Source organism: Centrocercus urophasianus, unplaced genomic scaffold, assembly GCF_019232065.1.
Source record: "Centrocercus urophasianus isolate 14NV4802_14NV808 unplaced genomic scaffold, USGS_Curo_1.0 seq_73, whole genome shotgun sequence".
Taxonomy (NCBI): Eukaryota; Metazoa; Chordata; class Aves; order Galliformes; family Phasianidae; genus Centrocercus; species Centrocercus urophasianus.
The window spans coordinates 9538618-9558485 of NW_024885344.1; the positions used below are offsets into that span (position 1 = coordinate 9538618).

The window sequence follows — 19868 nt, forward strand, 5'->3', positions numbered from 1 at the left end:
GCCGCTACCGCGCAGGGTTTAAAAGCCCCGCGGGGGCGGACCGGCAGCGCAGCACCGCCTGCCGCCCGCCCCTCTCAGCTGACAGTGGGGTCGGAGCTACCGCTCGGTGCCCGCCGGAGCCGCCCAGCGCCCGCCGCCAGCGCCCGGTGCCCTCCGCCGGGGATGGGGGGCGGCGCGCCGTGAGCCCGCCGCGCTGCCGCAGGGAGCCGGAGCCGCCGCCGCCGGGATGAGCGGGAGCGGCGCCCCCGGGCCCGGCGCGGCCCCGTGCCGCTTCGCCCACTACTTCGTGCTCTGCGGCATCGACGCGGAGAGTGGGCTGGAGCCCGACGAGCTGGCAGGTGAGCGGCCGGTAGCGGCGCGGGGCAGCAGAGCGGCTGCCGCAAAATGTCCGCGCCTCCCCCCCACCCTGCGGAGGGGCCGCCGGTCCTCCGGGGGACGCGGGCGGGGGGGCCGGGCTCCGGTCCGGGAGCCCGCGTGCGGCGGAGCCGGCACGGGCGGCAGCTTCGGCCCCGCTGCTGGGCTGCTGCGGAACCCTGCGGAACCCCGCGGCCGAGCTTGGTGCCGAGAGAATGCGTGTTCTTCCCCGTTGTGTGCTGCAAACCGGAGGGAGGGATGTGGGAAGAACCGAATAAATGAATGCTATTGCATCGCCGGTTGCCTTTCTTTCACGTCTTCTGTCTGTTCGGAAATAGTCTTCCCGCATCCTTCGCTCTCCACCCCCAAAAATGTCACAGATCCAAGAATGAGACTGTTACTGTGGGATCATGGAGATGCTCATGCGTTTTCTAAAATGTTTATTGTTGGAGAGCTTATGCCTGTATTTGAGCACATCATGTTGGGGAAGACTGTATTCTCTCCTGAATGTCACTGTGCTCATCTAAAAGGAAACATTTAAGACAGTTTTTTAGGTGTAAAGCAGGGCTGACTGTAAGCTTAGTGATGGGGCATAATTGCATAGAAGCAGAATGTTTCTTCTCTGAGTTAGGAGCCTGTAAGCACTGAGGTCCATAGGTCCCACTGTCCATATGCGCTCCTACTGTAGGCAAGGGACCTGCACGGGACAGGTGCAGGTGATGAGGCCTGTGAGATCTCTGGTGCTGCAGCGGGAAGGACATGGCCTTGTGTTGTATAAGAGGGAGGCTGTGTGATCTGCACTGCTGACCCATGCACCCTGGTTGAAGTTCACGTTTATGCTGGCTGTAGAAGGGCGATATGAGCACCTGAAGTGCCACAGAGCCTTTCCTTCGCTTAGGTGTCTGTGTCTTTTCCCATTGTCTTTGCATTGAGTGCACAGTTGAGGCAGCCCTGGGGGCTCAGGGCTGAAGCATTAGCCAAGCAGTCTGCCAGCTGTTTGTTTTCTAACACGTGTGGGTGACCGCAGTTGCGTGTTTTGGTTTTATTGCTTTTAATAGCAATGGCCTGGCTTGTGAGCCTTCGCCCAGCTGATGGCATGCAGGGTTTGATTTGCATAATGTGGCTTATTGGGGTGTGGGCAACTCTGAGTCGCCTCGAATTCTGCTTTCTGAAAAGAGCACGCTTTTAAGGCAGCATTGGCCAGCAGTGTGTGCCTTCCCCAGTGACGACCTGGGCTTCATAATGTGCCTTTTGCTGCTTTCTGCTCAGTTTTCCAGCAAGATGTACAGGTGTGCTCTTGGGAAGCACTGCAGGTTCGCACAGTGCCCTGGCTCTGTCTCTTCTGTGGCAACTTAGGAGATTCCAGCAAGATCAATTGGATTTTAAAGCTTATTGGGTAATAAAAGCATTCAGGAATTTTTGGTGGTAGCAATTCGAGACGGCATCATCAATGCCTAGGAGGGCTGGGATGTAGCAAAAGAAGAATTAGAGTAACAGAACTATGATGGGACTGCTATTAGCCATGGTATATTTTTAGGGACTCGTGACAAGAGCTTTCTGCTATCAGCTGGGAGCTGAGCAGTTGGAAGTGCTGGAGAGGAACAGGCAGTGCTGTGAGGCAGCATGTAATGCAGCCCTGCAAAAATTAACTCTGGCTTTAGACGTAGCTGAGAAAATGTTTCTGTTAAAGCTCGGGAAGTGCTAATGCCACCATAGGCAGGCACCAGGGAGGTATCATAAAACACTGTTACAGGTGCCAAAAATGAGGCTACAAGAATTCAGTTCTTAACAGGAATATACAGGCAGAAAGATGTTTATAGGAGCAGATAGACCATTCTGTAAGGGACACCCACAAATGAGGCTATTTCTTTCTACAAATGCTTTCACAGTGTTTTCTGGAATGAAATGATCCCTGTTATTTTGGTATTGAATTGTATCTGTGATGGCTTTCCATGCCACCAGCCTTGTGCATAAAGAAGCTGCTGAGGTAAGTCCTGTTTCCTTGAGGAGTGCTGTCACTTCAGCTGCTGTGCAGATCATCTCTAATTTAGAAAGAAAGAAAAAAAGGTAATTAAGAACCTGCTTATCTGCAAACACTGGTGTCCCTCAACAGCTCCAGCATACAAAGCTCAAGCTCTCACCAGGCCCAGGTGCTGGGTGGAGGAGCAGGGCAGGAGGTGAGCTGCAGGCCCAGGGACTCTCCTTGAGCGGGGAAGCAGAAGTTATAGATCCTCAGAGGGCTTTCAGCTCCTGGAGGGCTGGGCTAGAGCTGCCTGCAAAGCTGCTCCACAGCTGGCTGCAAGAGAATTCGTGTAGTTGTCTAAGACAGTTCACTTTCATAGAACATAACAGAATCACAGAATCTTCTGAGTGGGAAGGGACCCCTGGAGGTCATCTAGTCCAACTCCCCCAGAGTTTTGAAAGTTATTGCTAACTTGGTAGTCCTTCCAGGCACGCAACAAAGGAACGTATGGATGATAATGCCATCAAAGCACTTGTGGCACTATCACAAAGCTCTCAGCCAAGGATGGAAGAAGAATCTGGTGACTTGAGGGAGGAAGGGAAGCTGTTAGCTGAGCAGTTAGAGTGGTCAGAAAAGGAAAGCAGTATATTTGACATGAAATTTCTTGAAAAGCATGACATTTTCAATATTGGTTTCTCTGTGCTGCTGAACTCCACTAAGAAGGATGAAGAATGATTTTTCTCTCATGTTCAGGGCTGATAGAAAATGTATTTCAGTTTGCTTTTGTCTTCATGTCTACTTCTTTCAGGTATACTCATCTCGAGACCAACAGCCTTCAAAATGCACATGCTTGAATGAACGCGTTATAGTAAATACTTAACATTGCCTTAAAGAAAAATACCTAATAGTTTGTTAAACTGTTTCTATTAATGTGATTTTTCATACTTCCAGTGTGTGTGCAAGGCACAAGGTTTTTCATGGCTGTAGCTGCCATCACATTTTGCTTTGATAATGTATTAAACTTCGTAGAAGAGTCGTACGTAAATTCTAAATCCTACGATTCAGAAACAAAAAAATATAGAATACATGAGAGTCAGTCAAAGAGAAAGCAATGCCTTGTAGTGAGGGAAGGAACGTGGGGTTCAGAGGAAACATGGGAAATTTTGTTCCCAAATGGAAGAATGGGTCTGAGCTCTGTAGAGGTCACTGTCAGTGGAGGGGTTTTGAGGGTGCAGCTTGGGGGCCTGAATGGCTCTGTGGGATGATGCCCTCTGTGCTGAGGAGGGTGAATATTGCTGGAGTCTTGCTATGTAAAATAAAACACTGTAGCTTTTCCTATGCGTAAACCTTCCAAATTACTTCAGCACTGTGCTTACAGTTAGGAGAATTTCCAGTTATTTTATCTAGTCCAGCAAAATGTTTCACACTGTCTGGTTTTGACGGGTGTGTGAAGATTCAGTATCTTATTGTTGTGATTCAGTTTATACTGTAAAGCTATAGAGAGCTTTACCACTTCTAAGATCAGCTATTTATTTCCTCGCTGTGCCCAGCCCAGCAGCTGCTGGGAGAGCCTATGGTCATGCTAACTGGGCTTGTCAAGCATCGTGGGGAAACTAATCAGTGCTTCTACCTCTTGCTATAAATAGTCAGACATTGAGAATTAATTTCCTTCAACAATGAAACGCTATCCGAGTTCATAATGCTGAAAAACAAACTGTGTGTGTTGCAGTCTGGCTAACTGTGCTTCTTGTCTACAGGCTTTTTATTTTTAGAAAGCCAAAAGCTTGTATTCTCTTGTGTGTGCTTGGCACCTGCGTGCTCTTGCATTTGCACAGCCTGGCTGCGGCAAGCCTGGCTCTTCACCTGGCTTCCTCCACACCAGGTCATGCTGGAGGGCCAGGCTTCAACAAGAAAAATGTGGTGGCATTACTACACTGATGCAACATCATGTGTGCATGACCCTTTTCAAAATAAGGGATTGGGTTTTTTTTCCTGGGTTACTGAAAATATATTAATGAATTTCCCTTGACCAAGGAATTTCTGAACAGTTGCAGTTCCTCTTCACCACTTACTCAATTGTGACAAATGAAAAACAAGCTATGGGAGTTTTGCTTTTTATTTTTAAAATGCAGTCTAGAGCACTGCAAAGCATGCATGGGGGGAGTGTCCAGGTTTAGTGACATGCATGTGGTTGAGACTTGTACGAGCAGGGCAGAAGATGGCTCATGTACAATTTAACAGATCTTAATGTGCACCTCAGAAGGATTTGTAATAGAATAATGAACTGTTTCAGATGGAAGAGACCCATGAAGCCCATCTGGTCCAACCTCCCTGAAGTGAACAGGGACACCCACAGGTAGATCAGGTTGTTCAGAGCCCTGTCCAGCCTGACCTTGGGTGTCTGCAAGGGCATTCACCACCTCTCTGGGCAACCTGCCCCAATGCCTCACCACCCTGATTGTGTAAAAAAAACAAACAAACAAACAAAAAAACCCATAAATAAAAAATAATAATAAAAAAAATAATAATAAAAAATTCTTCCTTACATCCAGTCTAAATCTCACTTTTAGTTTGAAATCATTTCCCCTTGTCCTGTCACAGCAAACCCTGCTGAAGAGACTGTCCCTTTTTGTCTTATAGCCCCCCTTTAGATACTGAAAGGCTGTAGACTGCTTAGGATTTCTGACCATTACAGAAGGATTGGGACTAACATTCTCTCCTTTCATTAAGACATGATGCTCAAATGTAGCACTAAATCTTCTGGGTTTGCTGTGGAATAAGCAAGTTTCATGGATGAGGAATAGAATGGAATTGCTGGCAAATAACTTTTTCCTTTGGCCAACTTACCTTAATAAGATGGAAACAGGATATATTAATGTAGGAAATCCTTTTGATAGAAATCTAAGATGGGTTAAGATTTTATAATATAAAGCCAAAGCTTTTGACTTTGCTCTGTTTAAGTAAACTGTTATTTATTTTAGTTGAAGAGCATGGAGATAATCCCTGCTGCCACGCAGTCTTGGCTCAGTTCTGAAGTGAAAGCAGTGGGTTTGCTCTCTTCTGTTTCTTCAAAAGTGGCAGCATGGACAACTGCTATAATGGCCTGTTCTTAAATTGAGTTTTCTGCTAACTGACGAAAAACAGAATTCCATTGTAAGACAACACGTTGTTTCTTAAGAATTTCTGAACTATTCACTGAAGACTTAGCTTCTATAAGAAACTCTGCAGATGAAGGAAACAGAGCTACTTATAAAGGGTCGTCAATGTTATTGACAAGCCTGATAGCCAGCTATGGTAACCTTCAACAAGGAGTGATTCTCTTGGATAACAGACCATCTGTGGAATTGGTAATGGCTGTGATGTGTTAATGGTGTGATGCTTTAGTAGTATGGGTTTCATTCTCTATCCCTCATACATGCCGGAGAGATTGGAATGCTCCTCTCCCCTGGTGTAATGCTAGCTATAAAAACTCAAAGGAAAGCAAATGCATACTGTATTCCTTTGAAAGTAAGGAACCAACCAATTGACTGGGCTGGAAAATCTCTTCTTGTATTGATAGCCCTGACTTGCTAATGCTAAACCAAGAAACTGTTGGTAGAGGTGTGAGGTGAGATGGTGTCTTTGCGGCCTGCTGGAGCAGAGACCTGACATACAACAGCGCCATTAAGGGCAGCATGAGACCAGCATTGATTTCTGTGCTCAGCTGTTGCCTGAGAAGTCTCGGTGTCCTCACCAGTGACATGCCAGTGCTGCAGGAGCGTTGCCAGCACCCTGGTGCTGCCCCTGAGGCCTTGGGGCCAGGCATGGAGCTCACCACTGAAATGCCTGCAGAACAAACAGCACAAGGAAACGTGGCAGTGCGAGGCAGTGATGTGAGGATGTCACGGCTCTCCGGCCTGCTGAGAACTGTAGCAGTCAAAATACATGAAGCTTGTGGGTGTCAGTAAAATTCAGTTTTTATTTTCCTTATCTATCTCTGCTTCTGGTAGGAAATGTTACGCTGAGGAAAAACAAATTGCGTCAGCAAACATTGGGCCTTCGTAGTCTCATGAGCTATATACATAATCTCAGAACTAATTAGGGAAGAAACAGTGATGGGTCATCGCAGTAAGAGATACTTAGGAGATGACTAATGTGTCAGGCTGCTGAGGTGTCAGATATTGGGATGCCTGAAGAAGCCTCTGTTACGTTATCAGCATGGAAAATATAAATGACATAATTTGTGCTCCTTGCTTGGAGTCAAACACAGTTTCACTGAGCGGTCTGATCACCATATCTAAATGGAGAGCTTTCTGATTGGGGTGTGCTAGGCAAAAAGAAAGTGCCTGTCTGGGAATGTGAAGCCATATTCCTTCAAGGTGTGGGGTCTTGCTTCTTCCTCATTCTTCTGCACTTCAACCAAATCCACCAACAATAACTTCAAAACATCAGCACAGATGCTCAAAAGAGTGAAGTGGAAGGAGTATTCCATTGCTAAAACGTACACTTTGTAGAGTAGACTGAAGGGCTTTGCTAGATCTCAGTGACCTGCTTTGAGTGACAGTGAAAAAAATAACTCTTGGCAGAGTACAGTATTAGGGGGAAGTGGTTTTAGTGAATCTGCAAAGAAAACCTCTGACTGGAGAACAAACTTCAATGTTCTGTACAAAAAATGCCACCAGTTCTTGTTTTGTGTTCAGGGGTGGTGCCGCTCTTGTAAAGCAAGCTTTTCTCCCCTCTTAGGGCATGAACTTAGCTTTGCAGCCATATTGTTCATCAAATTGCAATGATTCTGGGAGCTGGTATTGATTTTTATTTATTTTTGTTGTTGTTGCTGCTATTTAAACAAACTGTTTATCCAATGGAGTCAAACTGGGCTTTGAAACTGTGTGAGTAGTGGGTTGTATAGCACAAAGGGTAGAATCTCCCTCTATCCCCTCTTTGGTGTTCTCTTGTCATGTTAAAGGCTAACATGTGGAAGGGGGGGGTGGCTTAAGCTGAAATACCATTTTGTGTAAACAATGATAGGATTAAAAAAAAAGAGAGAGAAATGAAAAAAAAAACAAAACAAAACCAAACCTCAACTGCCGTGGGTGTGTAGTGGCTGCTGCTTTTCATGGATGGTTGAAATTATCTGTATAAATTTGCATTTTTTTCTTTAGCTGCTATATACATAAGCTCATTTCCATGCATAGCTATTTTCATGCATAAAGCGATTGGCATGCGATGGTATGTGATGCAGTGTTGCCAGTGTTAGCAGTAGCTGTAGATGGCAAGGAAAAAGTGAATGTGACTGAATGCTTTTTACATCGGGCAGCCCAGGTGAATAATGTGCTTCTGGTGTCTTGTGACTGGAAAAACAAGAAGACACAGCTGTCTGTGATGAAATGGTGAAACCAAGCACGCACCCAACTGCTGATTTCCCAGTGAAACATTGATCCGATGAGCCGAGCAGCCTGCTTTTGACTGATCAATGTTCTGGTATGACTGGAGCCCGCTGGGACAGGAGGATGCTGCAACGGTCCACATGTGCATTGCTATTGCTGGTGGGAGATGGCAGGCTGGATCCAGAGCCCAGATTCTCAGCTGTGTGAGCAGCTCAGATGGGTCCAGGGTGATGTGGAAACAGCTTCTGCTGCACCCTCTGCATTCCCACGAGATGCTCTGGAAAGAGAAAAGAGAGAGCTTTGTTTATTTTTAAATTCAACCTATGAAGTATTTGAGTGAAGAATGCAATATATAACTGAGTAAATATTTGGCTTTTCATCGAGGGAAGGGAGGATTTGCTGATTAGTTGGTTATTCATGCAGTACTGTCGTGTTTGTTTGTGGGTTTTTTTTTCATTGGTATTCCTACTTGGTATTTTTGTTTGCTTTATGCTCAGCAATACTTTGACGTTAATTTGAAATTCAGAGTAATTTTATGCTGGAAAACAAAACAATAGCAATGTTAACACAGACTGTCACAGCTGTGATGCTGGCTGGAATAGGAGAGATGAATAGTAGTGCTACATTTTCTAGGATGGGATGTTTTGTTTCATGGGTGTTGTGCTTTTTTTACTTATCTAATATTAGAATGTGTAAATACACTGTACCAAGTATTTGGGGGCAGAATCTTATTATTTTTTTTCTTTAAAACAGAAAGAAACCCATCTTTGTGTAGTACATGGAGATGAGATGCCAGGTCATGACTTGCAATGCTTAAAAACTGTCAGGTGCTTTGTAAAAAGTACTGATTGTGGATGTATGCCCTGACACAGAGCTTTGAGTGGTGCGTTCTCCTGTATGTTTTGCCTTGTAAACACTTCAGCAATGTCAAGGTTTGGAAGAATGGTGTTAAGGTGTCTTCAATGCACTCCTTTGCAGGTTGTCAGCCTCTGTCTTTAATGACTGCCATTATGAATCTACTAAAGGGAGAATATTTATCTCTGGAAATCAGCATAGCAGCTCATCAACACAGATGGATCACGTGTTTAGCCTTTTTCCCAAGACGATGCTACTTGGGATAGGCTTGTCTTACTAGCATTTGCAAATATGTTGGCTCTCTCTGGCTTTAGCAAGTGTGATAACAGATGTTGTTTGACTCTCTTAATTCAAACAGGGATATGTGGTCTAATGTTTCTGTCTTAAAGTGAGGAATGACTAAGAACTAAAGAATCCCGGTGTAAGGAATGCTATTAAGCAAGCATTTTTCTTGTATGAATATGAACATCTGCATAGGGTGAGGCAGCTGTAGCTATTGTCTTATGTCATACTTAGAGGAAGGGGAATGGTGCTGGGAGATGTTAACTCTAACGTTAGCTGTTCTAGTTAATAACTTCTGTAGTTTCTATGCCTACGCCTTTGTTCTCTTTCTTCTTGGAGCTGCCTGCAGGGTTGTGAGTTGGGAGGGGAATGAAAGAGCTCAGTCTAACATGCTGATTTAAATTGAAAAAAAAAAAAAAAACCCACAACCAAAAACTCTCTAGTGTAACGCAGGCTGAACTTCCCATAAAAGCCGGGCCTTAATGAGCGCTGACCCCTTGGCCGTGCTTTGTTCCAGCCAGCAGGTGAGGAAGAGCAGAGGTCCCTGCAGTGCCTGCCCTGGCTCTGACCCGGGAGCTCAGGGCAGTTAATTCAGCTCTTGGGTTTTCAGCAGCAATGAGAATGAGCAAAGGTGATGTCTTGTGGCTGGGATGCGTTTGTGCTCCTTGCCTGCAGGTCTGTGCTAGCAGTGGGGAGGAAAGGTGCTGATTTGGGTTGCGCCTAGAGCTAGGAATGAATTGCTCACAGCAAGTGCTGCAGCAGAGTGCCCAGCATCTATTGTATTTGATAATTAAGATCTGTTAAGATCTGAAAACTACTTGCTATTCAAAATCTGTCTCCGGTTTCAGTCATCAGCTAATATTTTGTCAGTGCTTCACGTTGATGACTTCTGACTCTATCCTCACACTCGCCTGCAGTGTACTGAATAGCTAAAAAGGGAAGCTCACACTAAGCAGCAGACCATCTGTGTTGATGATGTTGTAGTATTATCACACCCAAAACTGAGGCTTGTGTGATTGATAATGTGATCACACCAGATCCATTTCCTTTTTTTTAAAAAAAAGAAAAAAAAAGAAAAGCTGAAGTAATTGATATTCTTATCTTCTGAATCCATTGGTCAATTTAAAATCATAGGATCAATAGGACCACAGAATCACCAAGGTTAGAAAAGACCTCCAAGCTCATTCAGTCCAAGTGTTGACTTACCACCAGTATTTCCTCACATAGAATCACCAAGGTTTAATTTTGTCAGAGGTAAAATAGAAAAGATGGGAGGATTTTGAATTTTCTTGTTAAGTTCTTGCAGCTGGAGCAGAGAACCTAATTAAACTCCCAGTAAAAAAAGGCTGCAGAAAAATCAGCAGCACTTCATCAGGCAGCACACCTTGTGTCTGTGGGTGCTCTGGTGGCTACTGGCAGCTGTGTGGCTGGATCTGCATACAGCATGTTCTGTCTCCTGGGCCGGGGGCTGTATGGTGACTCAAGGTAGGAAGGGAGAAGCAGGAGAGATTGGACCTAACAGGTTTATGTGAACAAATGAGCTGATGGCAAGAGGATCCGAATTTCTGTCCCAGTGTATGGCTCCTAGCACTCTTCACCAGGGTCTGTGAAACCATTATGCTGTGCTTAATGCCATTTCCTCTGGGTTGCAAATGAAGGGTATTTATTAGGGGAACAATTCTGCTATGGCATCTACAGTGTGATAATGGGAGGTAGGAACAAAAGTAGGTTTGCCAAAAAAAATAAGGTTGTACAAGAATGGTTGTCCGCTGGACTGTGCTTTTTTGTTGGCTTTTTTTTTTTCCCGTTTGTTTGGTTGGTTTTTTTCCCTCTAAAATTGTGTAAAAGAGAGAGATATATAGGAGCAGAAAGCACAAGGAAAGGGGGCTCTGCACTTTCTCTTTTGTTCCTAATCTTCCACCTTCCCAGGTTTAAAAACAAACCATTTCTTCTTTATGTTTGTTGTGGTTTCAAAAAGCAGTTGTAACCATTCTGATAATATTGTTAAGGATCAGTACCTGAATTCTGGTATATTAAAGTGCTAACAGTGTGTGAAGAGTTATAAAGCTGTATTAAGTGCATTAAGTTTTGAGTGAGTAACTCCAGCAAAAGGCACTGCAAGATATGTGGTAATCATGCTGTGTTTATGAGCTGTCTTTAGAGTAAATGGCCATATTCAGCTGGATCTGTGCACCAGCGTGGCCTGAAAGGATGCAGTGTTGCACTGCAGCACAGTGGCAGGCTGGCAGCCCTTGCTCAGTTCATCTGATCATATACTGAAGAGGCGCAGCTCTGTTTGCAGCAGGCTTTTAATAGATGAGTGCACTGGTGAGTTCCTGTGCAGTTATGCTGTACTGGAGGGGGCAGATTTAAGAAATGTCCATGTGTGGCAAGAAGCGCAGCAGGCCTGCTGTGAGCTGCCGCCACTGACACAGGGATTTGGTTTGCAAAACAGAGCTTGGCACTGCTACTCATCTTCTGAACATGTCACCAAGAATACCATTAGCAGGCCAGCACATACTTTTGGTGAGGAAAAGCTGTGTGGGCCCTGAGGGAGCAAACCAAGGTCACAGCCTCCTGCCTTGCCTAGAAGCCCTAAGCTTCTAGCCTCAGTGCAGAGAGGATGAATGTGGCTGACTCAGTTTCTTTCTTAGATCCTTCTGGTTACTCTCTGCTAGGCTTCCCTGAGTCTTATTATGGAGATGGTGTCGCCAAGCCTCCCAGCATGGCCAGATGAGCTCTGCAGGGCACTGGCTCTTTGGTGGATTCAGCTAAACATGTGGTCAAGTGTGCAGAAGTCCCTGAGGGCTGGCAATAAGCTGTGGATATCTGACAATAAGCTTAACAATTATCCAGGCCTTCAGAAAAATTATTATTCTAAGGATGCTTCTTAGCTTTTGCAGTGTTGTTTGTTTTCTATTTTCCTTTTTTTGAATAATGTGTTTTTTTGAATTTTGTGCTCAATAAAAATGAGATTCTAGCTGAATTCAAGCAAGCTCCTGCAGTCAAGAATTAAATTTGTTTTCCTTTATTGTCATGGCTTACTGATGATTGCTGTTAGTGATGCTTTTGGATTCTGCTCCTTAAAAATGTATTATCTCGTTTATTTTGGGTGAGGTCATGGGTTTCACAATATTGTATAAAACCGAAACCAGATCCTCCTGTCTGCAGCTGCAGTGTTAAATAGAGCATCATTGTCATGGGGTGAGCATGGCTGTCAAAACACTTCGGGCAAAGTGGGTAACATGAACAGTTCTTGTATGTTAAATATTTATGGAAGAAAATGCAAACTCAGAACGCTGCCAGCAGACAGACTACTCAGGCGCATTGTTGTGTCAGTCAGGGCACACATCTTCACACTGTAACTTTAGAAAGGACTCAGGGTTATTTCTGTTCTGCTGAAGCTCAGTGCTGCACTTTTTCTGCACGTAAACTTTGAAGTTTAAAGCCTCAGGAGGAAAACAGGAGCTTTACTTAAATAATCTGGTGTCCTGCTAGGGCAGTCACAGCACAGGCACTTGTGTATCCAGCCTCTGATCCAAGGCCAGCACATCCTCATTCCAGGTCCTCTGGTGCAAAACAGGTGGTAAACCACAAGCAGAAAGACACTGAGGAGAAAGCTGTGTCATTAACTCTAGCACTGCAGGATAATAAATCTCCATGGCATTCTTTGGCTTTCTAGACGTTTTCCAAGCAATATGCAATGGCTGTGATTAAAATGACTGTTGCACTGTCTTAAATAATACACTTGAGCCTTCAGATAGGCAATGCAATTGAGCCACAATGAGCACCAGCTTCACGTGTTTGATCTCAGCACTTTGAATTTCAGCGTCATTGTTGCCACGTCCTTGAGAGACTGTTTTATGCCCAGGAAAACTGGTAAAGGGAGATGGGGGAGCAATTCCTACGAATGTGTGAAAAATCTAACCAATATGTTGATATGTTGCCCTGAGGATGCTGCCTTTTTTTTTTTTTTTCTGTATCTCATTTCTAAATGTGCAAGATGAAAGCAGCTGCATCATTCGTAATCTGCACACAGTGTTTTTTCAGAGAGACTTTTCTCTTTGGCAAACACTTCAGGAGGTATCTGCCTGTGGTGCTAGCAGTGGGTATTTCCCTGTGTGCATCAAGCTGTACCAAGTATGCACAGCAAGGAAAGGGCTCTTCTCTCCTTTCCCCACCTGTCTACCAGCTCAGCAGGCTCCTGCCTTGTTTCCTTTCCACTGAAGGCAGCAGCTCTTTGATGGAAGTTTCTATCGCTTTCCTGTTTTACTTTCCATTGCTTGGGCTCAGCTGACTGGGAAAAGCAGGACAGCAACCGTTGTATTCTACTGCCTGCAGCTACCTGGCAGCGCAGGAGCAGGAGGGCTGAGAAACTACAAAGCACGTCAGACCTAATTATTCACCTGATGTAAAGGCCTTTCTAGATCTGGATATCCGCTCTTGACTGCATGGGTAGTTGGGCTGATGGAGACCGCTGACTTCAAAGCTATTGGACAGAGCAGCATAAATGTTTCAATCCCAAATCCATCCTCCTCAGCGGGCCTGGCCTGGTGGGCAGCCCTGGCTGCAGGTTGGGGCCCTGCCCCTCTGAGTGGGGTCGGCAGGGGCTGTCCCCCTCAGCATCACTTTTGTAGTGAGGGGGGAAAGGGATTTAAAATCCCTCACCCTTTCCTATTGAGTCTGACTCATTTTTGTCTGGTTTAGCACTACAGTAGAAAGAAACATAATGGATTTGTTAGGGTCAGTGCTTCACAATGTGATGGTTGACTTTGGGCAATAGGGCCTAGTTTGCCACTCCAGACAAAGGATTTGTAGGTCTTGCAGGCTGCCATCTGTTTCTAAAAGCAAGTTTTTGTGGAGAAGTGATGCAGCTTGCATGCTGAAAAAGCGTGGGGCTCTCTCTTTTTTTTTTTTTTTTTTTTTTTTTTTTTTTTTGAGAACTGCTGCTGCTGAGCCTTTGTGTTTCAGCTTTTAATTTCAAAACTAAGCAGAGCTTATTAATAGCAGGACTCCCCCTGCCTTGGGCAAATTTTACTTCCCAATCTTGTTAGTGATGGGTTGATGTCTTCTGAAATACTTCTGTTTTAGAATACACACATCTATTCCTGAATTGTTCTCTTCTTCCAGCTGCCCCCCACCCAAACTATCTAAAATGCCAAGTCTAATTGCATTCAAGTTGTTTGCATTTGTTATAATATGTGATCATGTAAGGGACAGATTGGAAAAGTAACACTCAGCAGTCACATGACTTTTTCATCTCTGCTGATCTTTTTAAGAGAGCACAAGATCAAACAATCCAAAATTAAAAAGCCTCACTTTTCTACAGTGGAATTACCACAGAGCCTCCCAAATAAAAGGGCCAGCCTACCTGTAGGGCTTAAGCATGCTGATAAGTACAATCTATTTATGGACCATGTGTTGCCCTGGCTGCTAGCTGATTGTTTCTATGTATAGCTATTGGAGCAGGCACAGAGCTGTGCAATCCAGGTCTGGAGGGCAGGAAAAAATTCTGCTGCAGGTCTTAGCAAAAATAATGAACAAAGCCTCTGCAGTTTTTTGTCTTTCCAGCTGCACACAAACAAGACTGACAGTGCTGATGAAGAGGTCCTGGCTCACAAGCTGCTCAGCTCATTTGTTTAGCTGCTTGCTGTTCTGATGCAACAGCATGGCCAAGGCTGGTTTCTGTGCCAGTTCCTCTGCAGTACTGCCAGGTCACTCTGGGACAGGGACAAACTCAGCTGCAGCAGCACACAGTGTATCTGCAGCTTAACCTGAGTTCAGCTGTCTTGGAGAAGGAGGGCAGGATGGCTTTTCCTGCCCCTGGGCTAACAGCCGAAGAAAGGTCTCCTGTTCCTTCCTTTGAATTAGATGAATAGCGATTTCCCTTTCTGTATCTTGGCTGATGCTCAGACATCAGTATGGTTTTTCATCCTGAAGTGCCAGCTCCGCATGCTGCTCCTCCACATAACTTCAAATGCCACTGAGCTGTACAAGACTGTACCCTGTGCAGGAGAAGGCAGCGGCTGGGCTGCAGAGTGCCCTTGCTGTGCTGTGCAAGGGGAGCGCCGCCTGGGAAAATGCCACGGGTAAATATGGGGACTAATCTCCCGTGGGCTGACCTGAGTGAGCGAGGTACAGGATTGCTGGCCAGGGGACAGAACTGCTGTCAGTTGGCGAGCAGCACGATGAGCTCCGATTCCCTGCCCTGGATCTCCTCAGAGCTCTGTGTGGAGCCTCCAGTGCTGCTTACGCAAGGAGGGCTTTGCTATTGTGCAGGCTGTTGATGAACAGAAGGAGATTTGTTTGTTTATTTATTTATTTTGAGGGAATTATATGAATAAAATCACTGCCTTTGATGTAGTGGCCTGGTTCTTTCTGCCAAGCTTCTTCCTGATGGCTTTTGCAGGGTAGTCCCTGACTGCTCGAGGAAATTGGGCCCGTTCTTTTGTGTCTTCCTAGTCCCCATCTAAATTTCCCTCCTCACATCAGTAGTCCTTGGAGGTACTGCGTGAGTCTAGAGCCAGCGTGCAGCACCCGTGCTGAGGGAGGGCACAGGTAGCAGTCTGCATCTCTCCTCTGAGGATGTGGGCTCTTCAAAACCCAAAGAGTACGATGAGCCTAAAGCCACACCAGGGAAATACCCAAGAAAACAGCATTCCTGGTCACTGGGGTTAACTGAAATGAGAGAGTACCCGGCTCTCGCTTAATGACTGGAGCATGTGTGTTGTGCACAGTCTGATCGCAGGCTACTCCTACTAGTGTGGGCTCTGATCTGCTTTATGTTGGCAGTTTGTGAAGCTGAATCTAGCCAGGGAAAGGCTTATGAGGTGCTACTGTGTGATGTGGCCCTCCCAGGATAAACAATACTGGCAATTTGCTTTGCAGACCTGTGTTGGCTGAGCCATCAGGTGCATACCTCAGAAATCAGCCCACTCCACTCCCCGTGACTCCTTTTAAAGCAGCTGAAAAATTTCCTGTCTCCTTTCAGGTGCAAGAGTGCCATAGGTGTCACATCCTAACACCTACGTGGCACCCTTGGAAGTACACTTGAGGATGCCCACTGCTCTCGTGCTGTTTACTTTGAAGTGCCAAGGCTGAGAATCTCTTTGTTCTCTTCCAGTAAAATGTGTGGAGGCACAACAAGCTCCGCAGAAATGTTAGCTTAACAAGAGCAGAAGAAAATTCAAAGGGTTTCCTTTAAGGAGGAAAAAAAAAAAAAGAAAAAATCAGAATGGGATGCAGTAGTCAATAATTCTGCATCAAGTACTTCCTGGTGGTTGTTTTACCACTGTTCTTCAAATGAGCATTTAGTTTAAGAAGACAGCGTGCTGCTTATCATCCATTTGTGGTCTCCTGGCTTTTGGCAAAGTTTGTGTGCTGCTTCTTCAGAGCCATCAAACTTGCAACAGTCATGCAGATCCTCTGCATGTTTTCTTTTTGTGTGGCCTTTTTGCCTTTTATGCTTTATATTAAAAAAAATAATAATCTGCAAGTACCAGAAATTTTATTAGAACATTTGGTCGGTTCAGGCAATAAAGCTTTGCCACTGTCAGAGAACTTTTCTTCTTTACTCAGTTGAATTTGCCAAACTGGAACAAGTCCTGGCATAGCAGTTTCAACCCCTGCCTCTGCTACTCAGCAGCATGCAGAGGTGAAGAGAAATGCTGAGCAAATGCTGTGTGAACTGGAGAGTCAGCACTGGAATGCCTCCTTGACCCGGCGGTGACAATGGGTCGCTTCCTTCCCCTAAGTCAGTTTGGGACACTTGGGCAGTGTCCAGTGCACAAACACCAAGCTGTGCAGGCAATACAGGGCTGTTGCCCTTGCAGAAGTTGTTGCTTGCGCTCAATGCCACTCAGCCAGGTGCCCATGCCAGCTGCACTCTGATGAGCGTGTCCTGTCTGATGCAAGCCTTCATGGAGCAGGAAAACTGAGATTACTAGGAGCTGCCAGAGGAAACAAGAGTGTTCACAGCCAGTTTCATAGGAGAGTTATTTGTGTCAGGAAGAATAAGCGTATGGTAGGGGAGTCTGAATGCTGAACTTTAATCCTGATGTGCCATTGACTGGGTCTGGAGGAGCTTTATGTTCTGTTTCTCTTGCAGTCTGCTGGAAAAATGTGTTATTTGTACAGGGCATTGAAGGCGTTCACTGTGAAAGCTGCAGTTATGTGCACACAGCTTCTGAACTATTTCAGTGCTGAGAGGTTCCAGCTATCCTAGTGGGATGGCATGGCAGGGGACTAACATCCTACCAAATTGGTTATTGTTTTAATTGGGAAGGGGAGGAGTGGCGTGCAAATGAATGCCTTCCATTTGAGCTCACTTGGAGCAGTGGATGCTGTTTTTGCTTGATAAACTTGATAAACCTAATCTGCTGTAACCGTGATTTCAATTGAAGGAAGATAAATTGAGGTGGAGAAGGAAATGTGAGGGCATGGACTCAAGCCTGAGCAGGAAGGCTGTTTTAATAGCCTTGTAAAATGCATTTTGCTTTTGTTTGGGATTAATGCCAGCTCTTCAAAGTTTCCAAGGTGAAAAGACAGAGATCTCAAGTTGTATAGGTATATTTGAATATGATATTTAATGTTTTTGAGATCTGAGAAGTAAGCCAATTTTGAATAGACGGACCAAGACAGAAGGCTCTGTAACTTCCTTGTGGAAACAGGCAAGCTCTTTGCTTAGGTTGGCATTTATGTTCTCAGTCCTACAGTTAAAGCTTTCTCATTGTGGTATCCAAATTACCAATTAGTCAGATGCGCTGACACAAAGGAGGAATTTGATATAGGCATGGGAAGAGTGATGGCATCTGGCATATCTTTGAGCATAGGTGTGCCAGTGTGGGTGTGAGATTCCTGCCATAGATTAAAGGTGGTCGCATGTGCTTCCATGGGATACAGAGGAAATGACTTTAACTGGAGGATGAAGAATAAGAGGCACTGTGCATAGCTGTCCTTTTAAATAAGGTTGTCACTGGGACTTGGCTTTTGTTTGTTGCATTACATTAAAATAGTCAAGATGTATGGCTTGAAGTAAAAAAGCACACTAGAACTGGAGTACAGACTGCTGTACGCAAAAGCAGATTTGCAGAACTGTAGAATGGTTTGGGTTGGAAGGGACCTCAAAGATCACCTGATTCCAATGAAACAGGCAAAGTGAACAAAATAGACCGGAGAGTTTTGTCAGGTTATAAGGGAAAAGTTTATGAAACAGAAGGGATGAAATGTGCTTGGTGGTACTGAGAGTCAAATAATGTTGCAGCACTATTAAAAATCCTTGAGCAAAGATCCCTGATGTCTGTGAGGCTGTCCCAGAGGGTGGCAATAACAGTCCTTTGCCCAAATCAGCAGGGAAAATGGAGGCGTTTGTGCATTTGTGTGCAGGTTGAGTTCCCGTACCCCGGCACACACAGCAAATTCAGAGTTTTCTGATAGTTTTAACTTTAAAACAGGTGACCTGAATGGACAACAGGCACAGCTTCAGGAAGAACTATAGAAGCATAATGGCTGCTTGCATGTGGTTTTCCTGCACTGGATCTGGGAATTAAGTAGCAATCATAATCTCTTGCATGGGTGTCCAGTCAGTAATTACTGAGAGGAAAGAAGCCTTCCATATTTTCTGCTAGGGCCCTTGCAGATTAAGAACAGCACAGTGACATTTTATGACAGTTGACAACGGGTCCTAATGCTCCACTCAGAGCCTCTTAAGCATATAATTCTACCAGAGTTGGTGCTCTAGATATCTCCAAACTTTTCTCTTACACTGAAGGTAAAAACTTTTGATTAGTTTCCTTGCTCTGTCCTTCAGCTCCGTATGAAGTAGAACAGAGGTTTTAGAGACAAAATCAAGTGTGTTAGTTTGGTTTGATTTGTGTGTGTGTGTGCACTCATAGTAAGTCAAGATGATGTTATGAGTTTCCTTGAATCTCTGAATATAAAACCCATATTTTGAAATCTACGAGGTAGATAAATAAAACGACATATATGCTCCTGATAAAACGTATATAAGAGGATTTGTTGAGACAGCTATAGGGATTAGTCCATATATGTGTTCTAAAAGATAAGCTAATGTTAAACCTCTGACAGACCCAATCACAGTATTTCTTAAATAGATACAGCGTTCACATTTTCTTGAGATGTGGCTCTGAAGCAGTCATTTGCCATAAACTAATCCAGAAGACTTGTTTTTTGCTGTCGACGCACAAGGTCAATTACATCTGCGTCCACCAAAATATTCAGTGGTCTTAGAGGCAATTCCTGGCTGACAGCTGTCAGGCACCAAGCCAGCTGTGAGAGTGCTGTTTGCAGGGCTACATGACCATTGTCCATGCAGTGCAGGTACCACATTGTTCTACGAAGCGTTGAGTGGCTGCTGAAATTATCCAACTGTTCTACCAGTGACCATGGACCACGTCAGCTGTTCTGGGACAGTGGTGATGGTTACTGCAGCACTAGCAAAGCAGCAGTCAGGTGAAGAGGAATGTTACAACCATTCTTGACCAGTTTTTGGGAGAATTGTGACTTAACACAGACCGGTCCATCCAGTGGTACTTAAATATGCAGAAAGACTGCTGAGTAATTAAGACAAACCTTGTTGGTTGAAGCGTAGAATAGATTCCAGTAGCTGTCAAAGAATTAAAAGCATTACTAGTACGTGAATTTCTTTCCATAAAAAAAAGAAACGTTTAAAAGTTTTGTATTCTTCAACTTTTTACAATTGTGTTGGAGTATTAACAGTATTAACAAAAAGAAGTGGGTTGTTTGAGGGCCTGTATCACTTTAGTTTCTCCTCTCCCCTCAATGGGAATCAGAGTGAAAAATTCTCAGAGATCTTGCTCCAATGGCAATAGATGTCCTTCAGAAGCATCCTTTTTTTTTTTGCAGCCTCCTTCTCAACAGTACTTAGCATCTATTTACTAGGCAGAAGCTCTCTGAGTACTCTGCTTTCCATCTTCCCTTACAGTACCTGAAAAACAGTTTCCTTTTTGAAACATAGCTATGTTGCTTGAGACGGTCAGTAGTAATTGTTACCATATGTTGTATGAGTA

General features: G+C 44.7%; 1 protein-coding gene across 2 annotated transcripts in view; it reads left to right on the forward strand.

The window, feature by feature from the left end:
- The first annotated feature begins 226 nt into the window (after positions 1-226).
- The window catches only part of DENND5B (DENN domain containing 5B), a 110942-nt gene continuing 91300 nt past the window's right edge, over positions 227-19868 (forward strand). The window contains exon 1 of one of the 2 annotated variants that reach the window (XM_042838087.1): positions 227-338. In XM_042838087.1, the coding sequence (XP_042694021.1) occupies positions 227-338 (112 nt within the window). The remainder of the gene's footprint in view (positions 339-19868) is intronic. The other variant, XM_042838085.1, reaches the window with a different exon arrangement.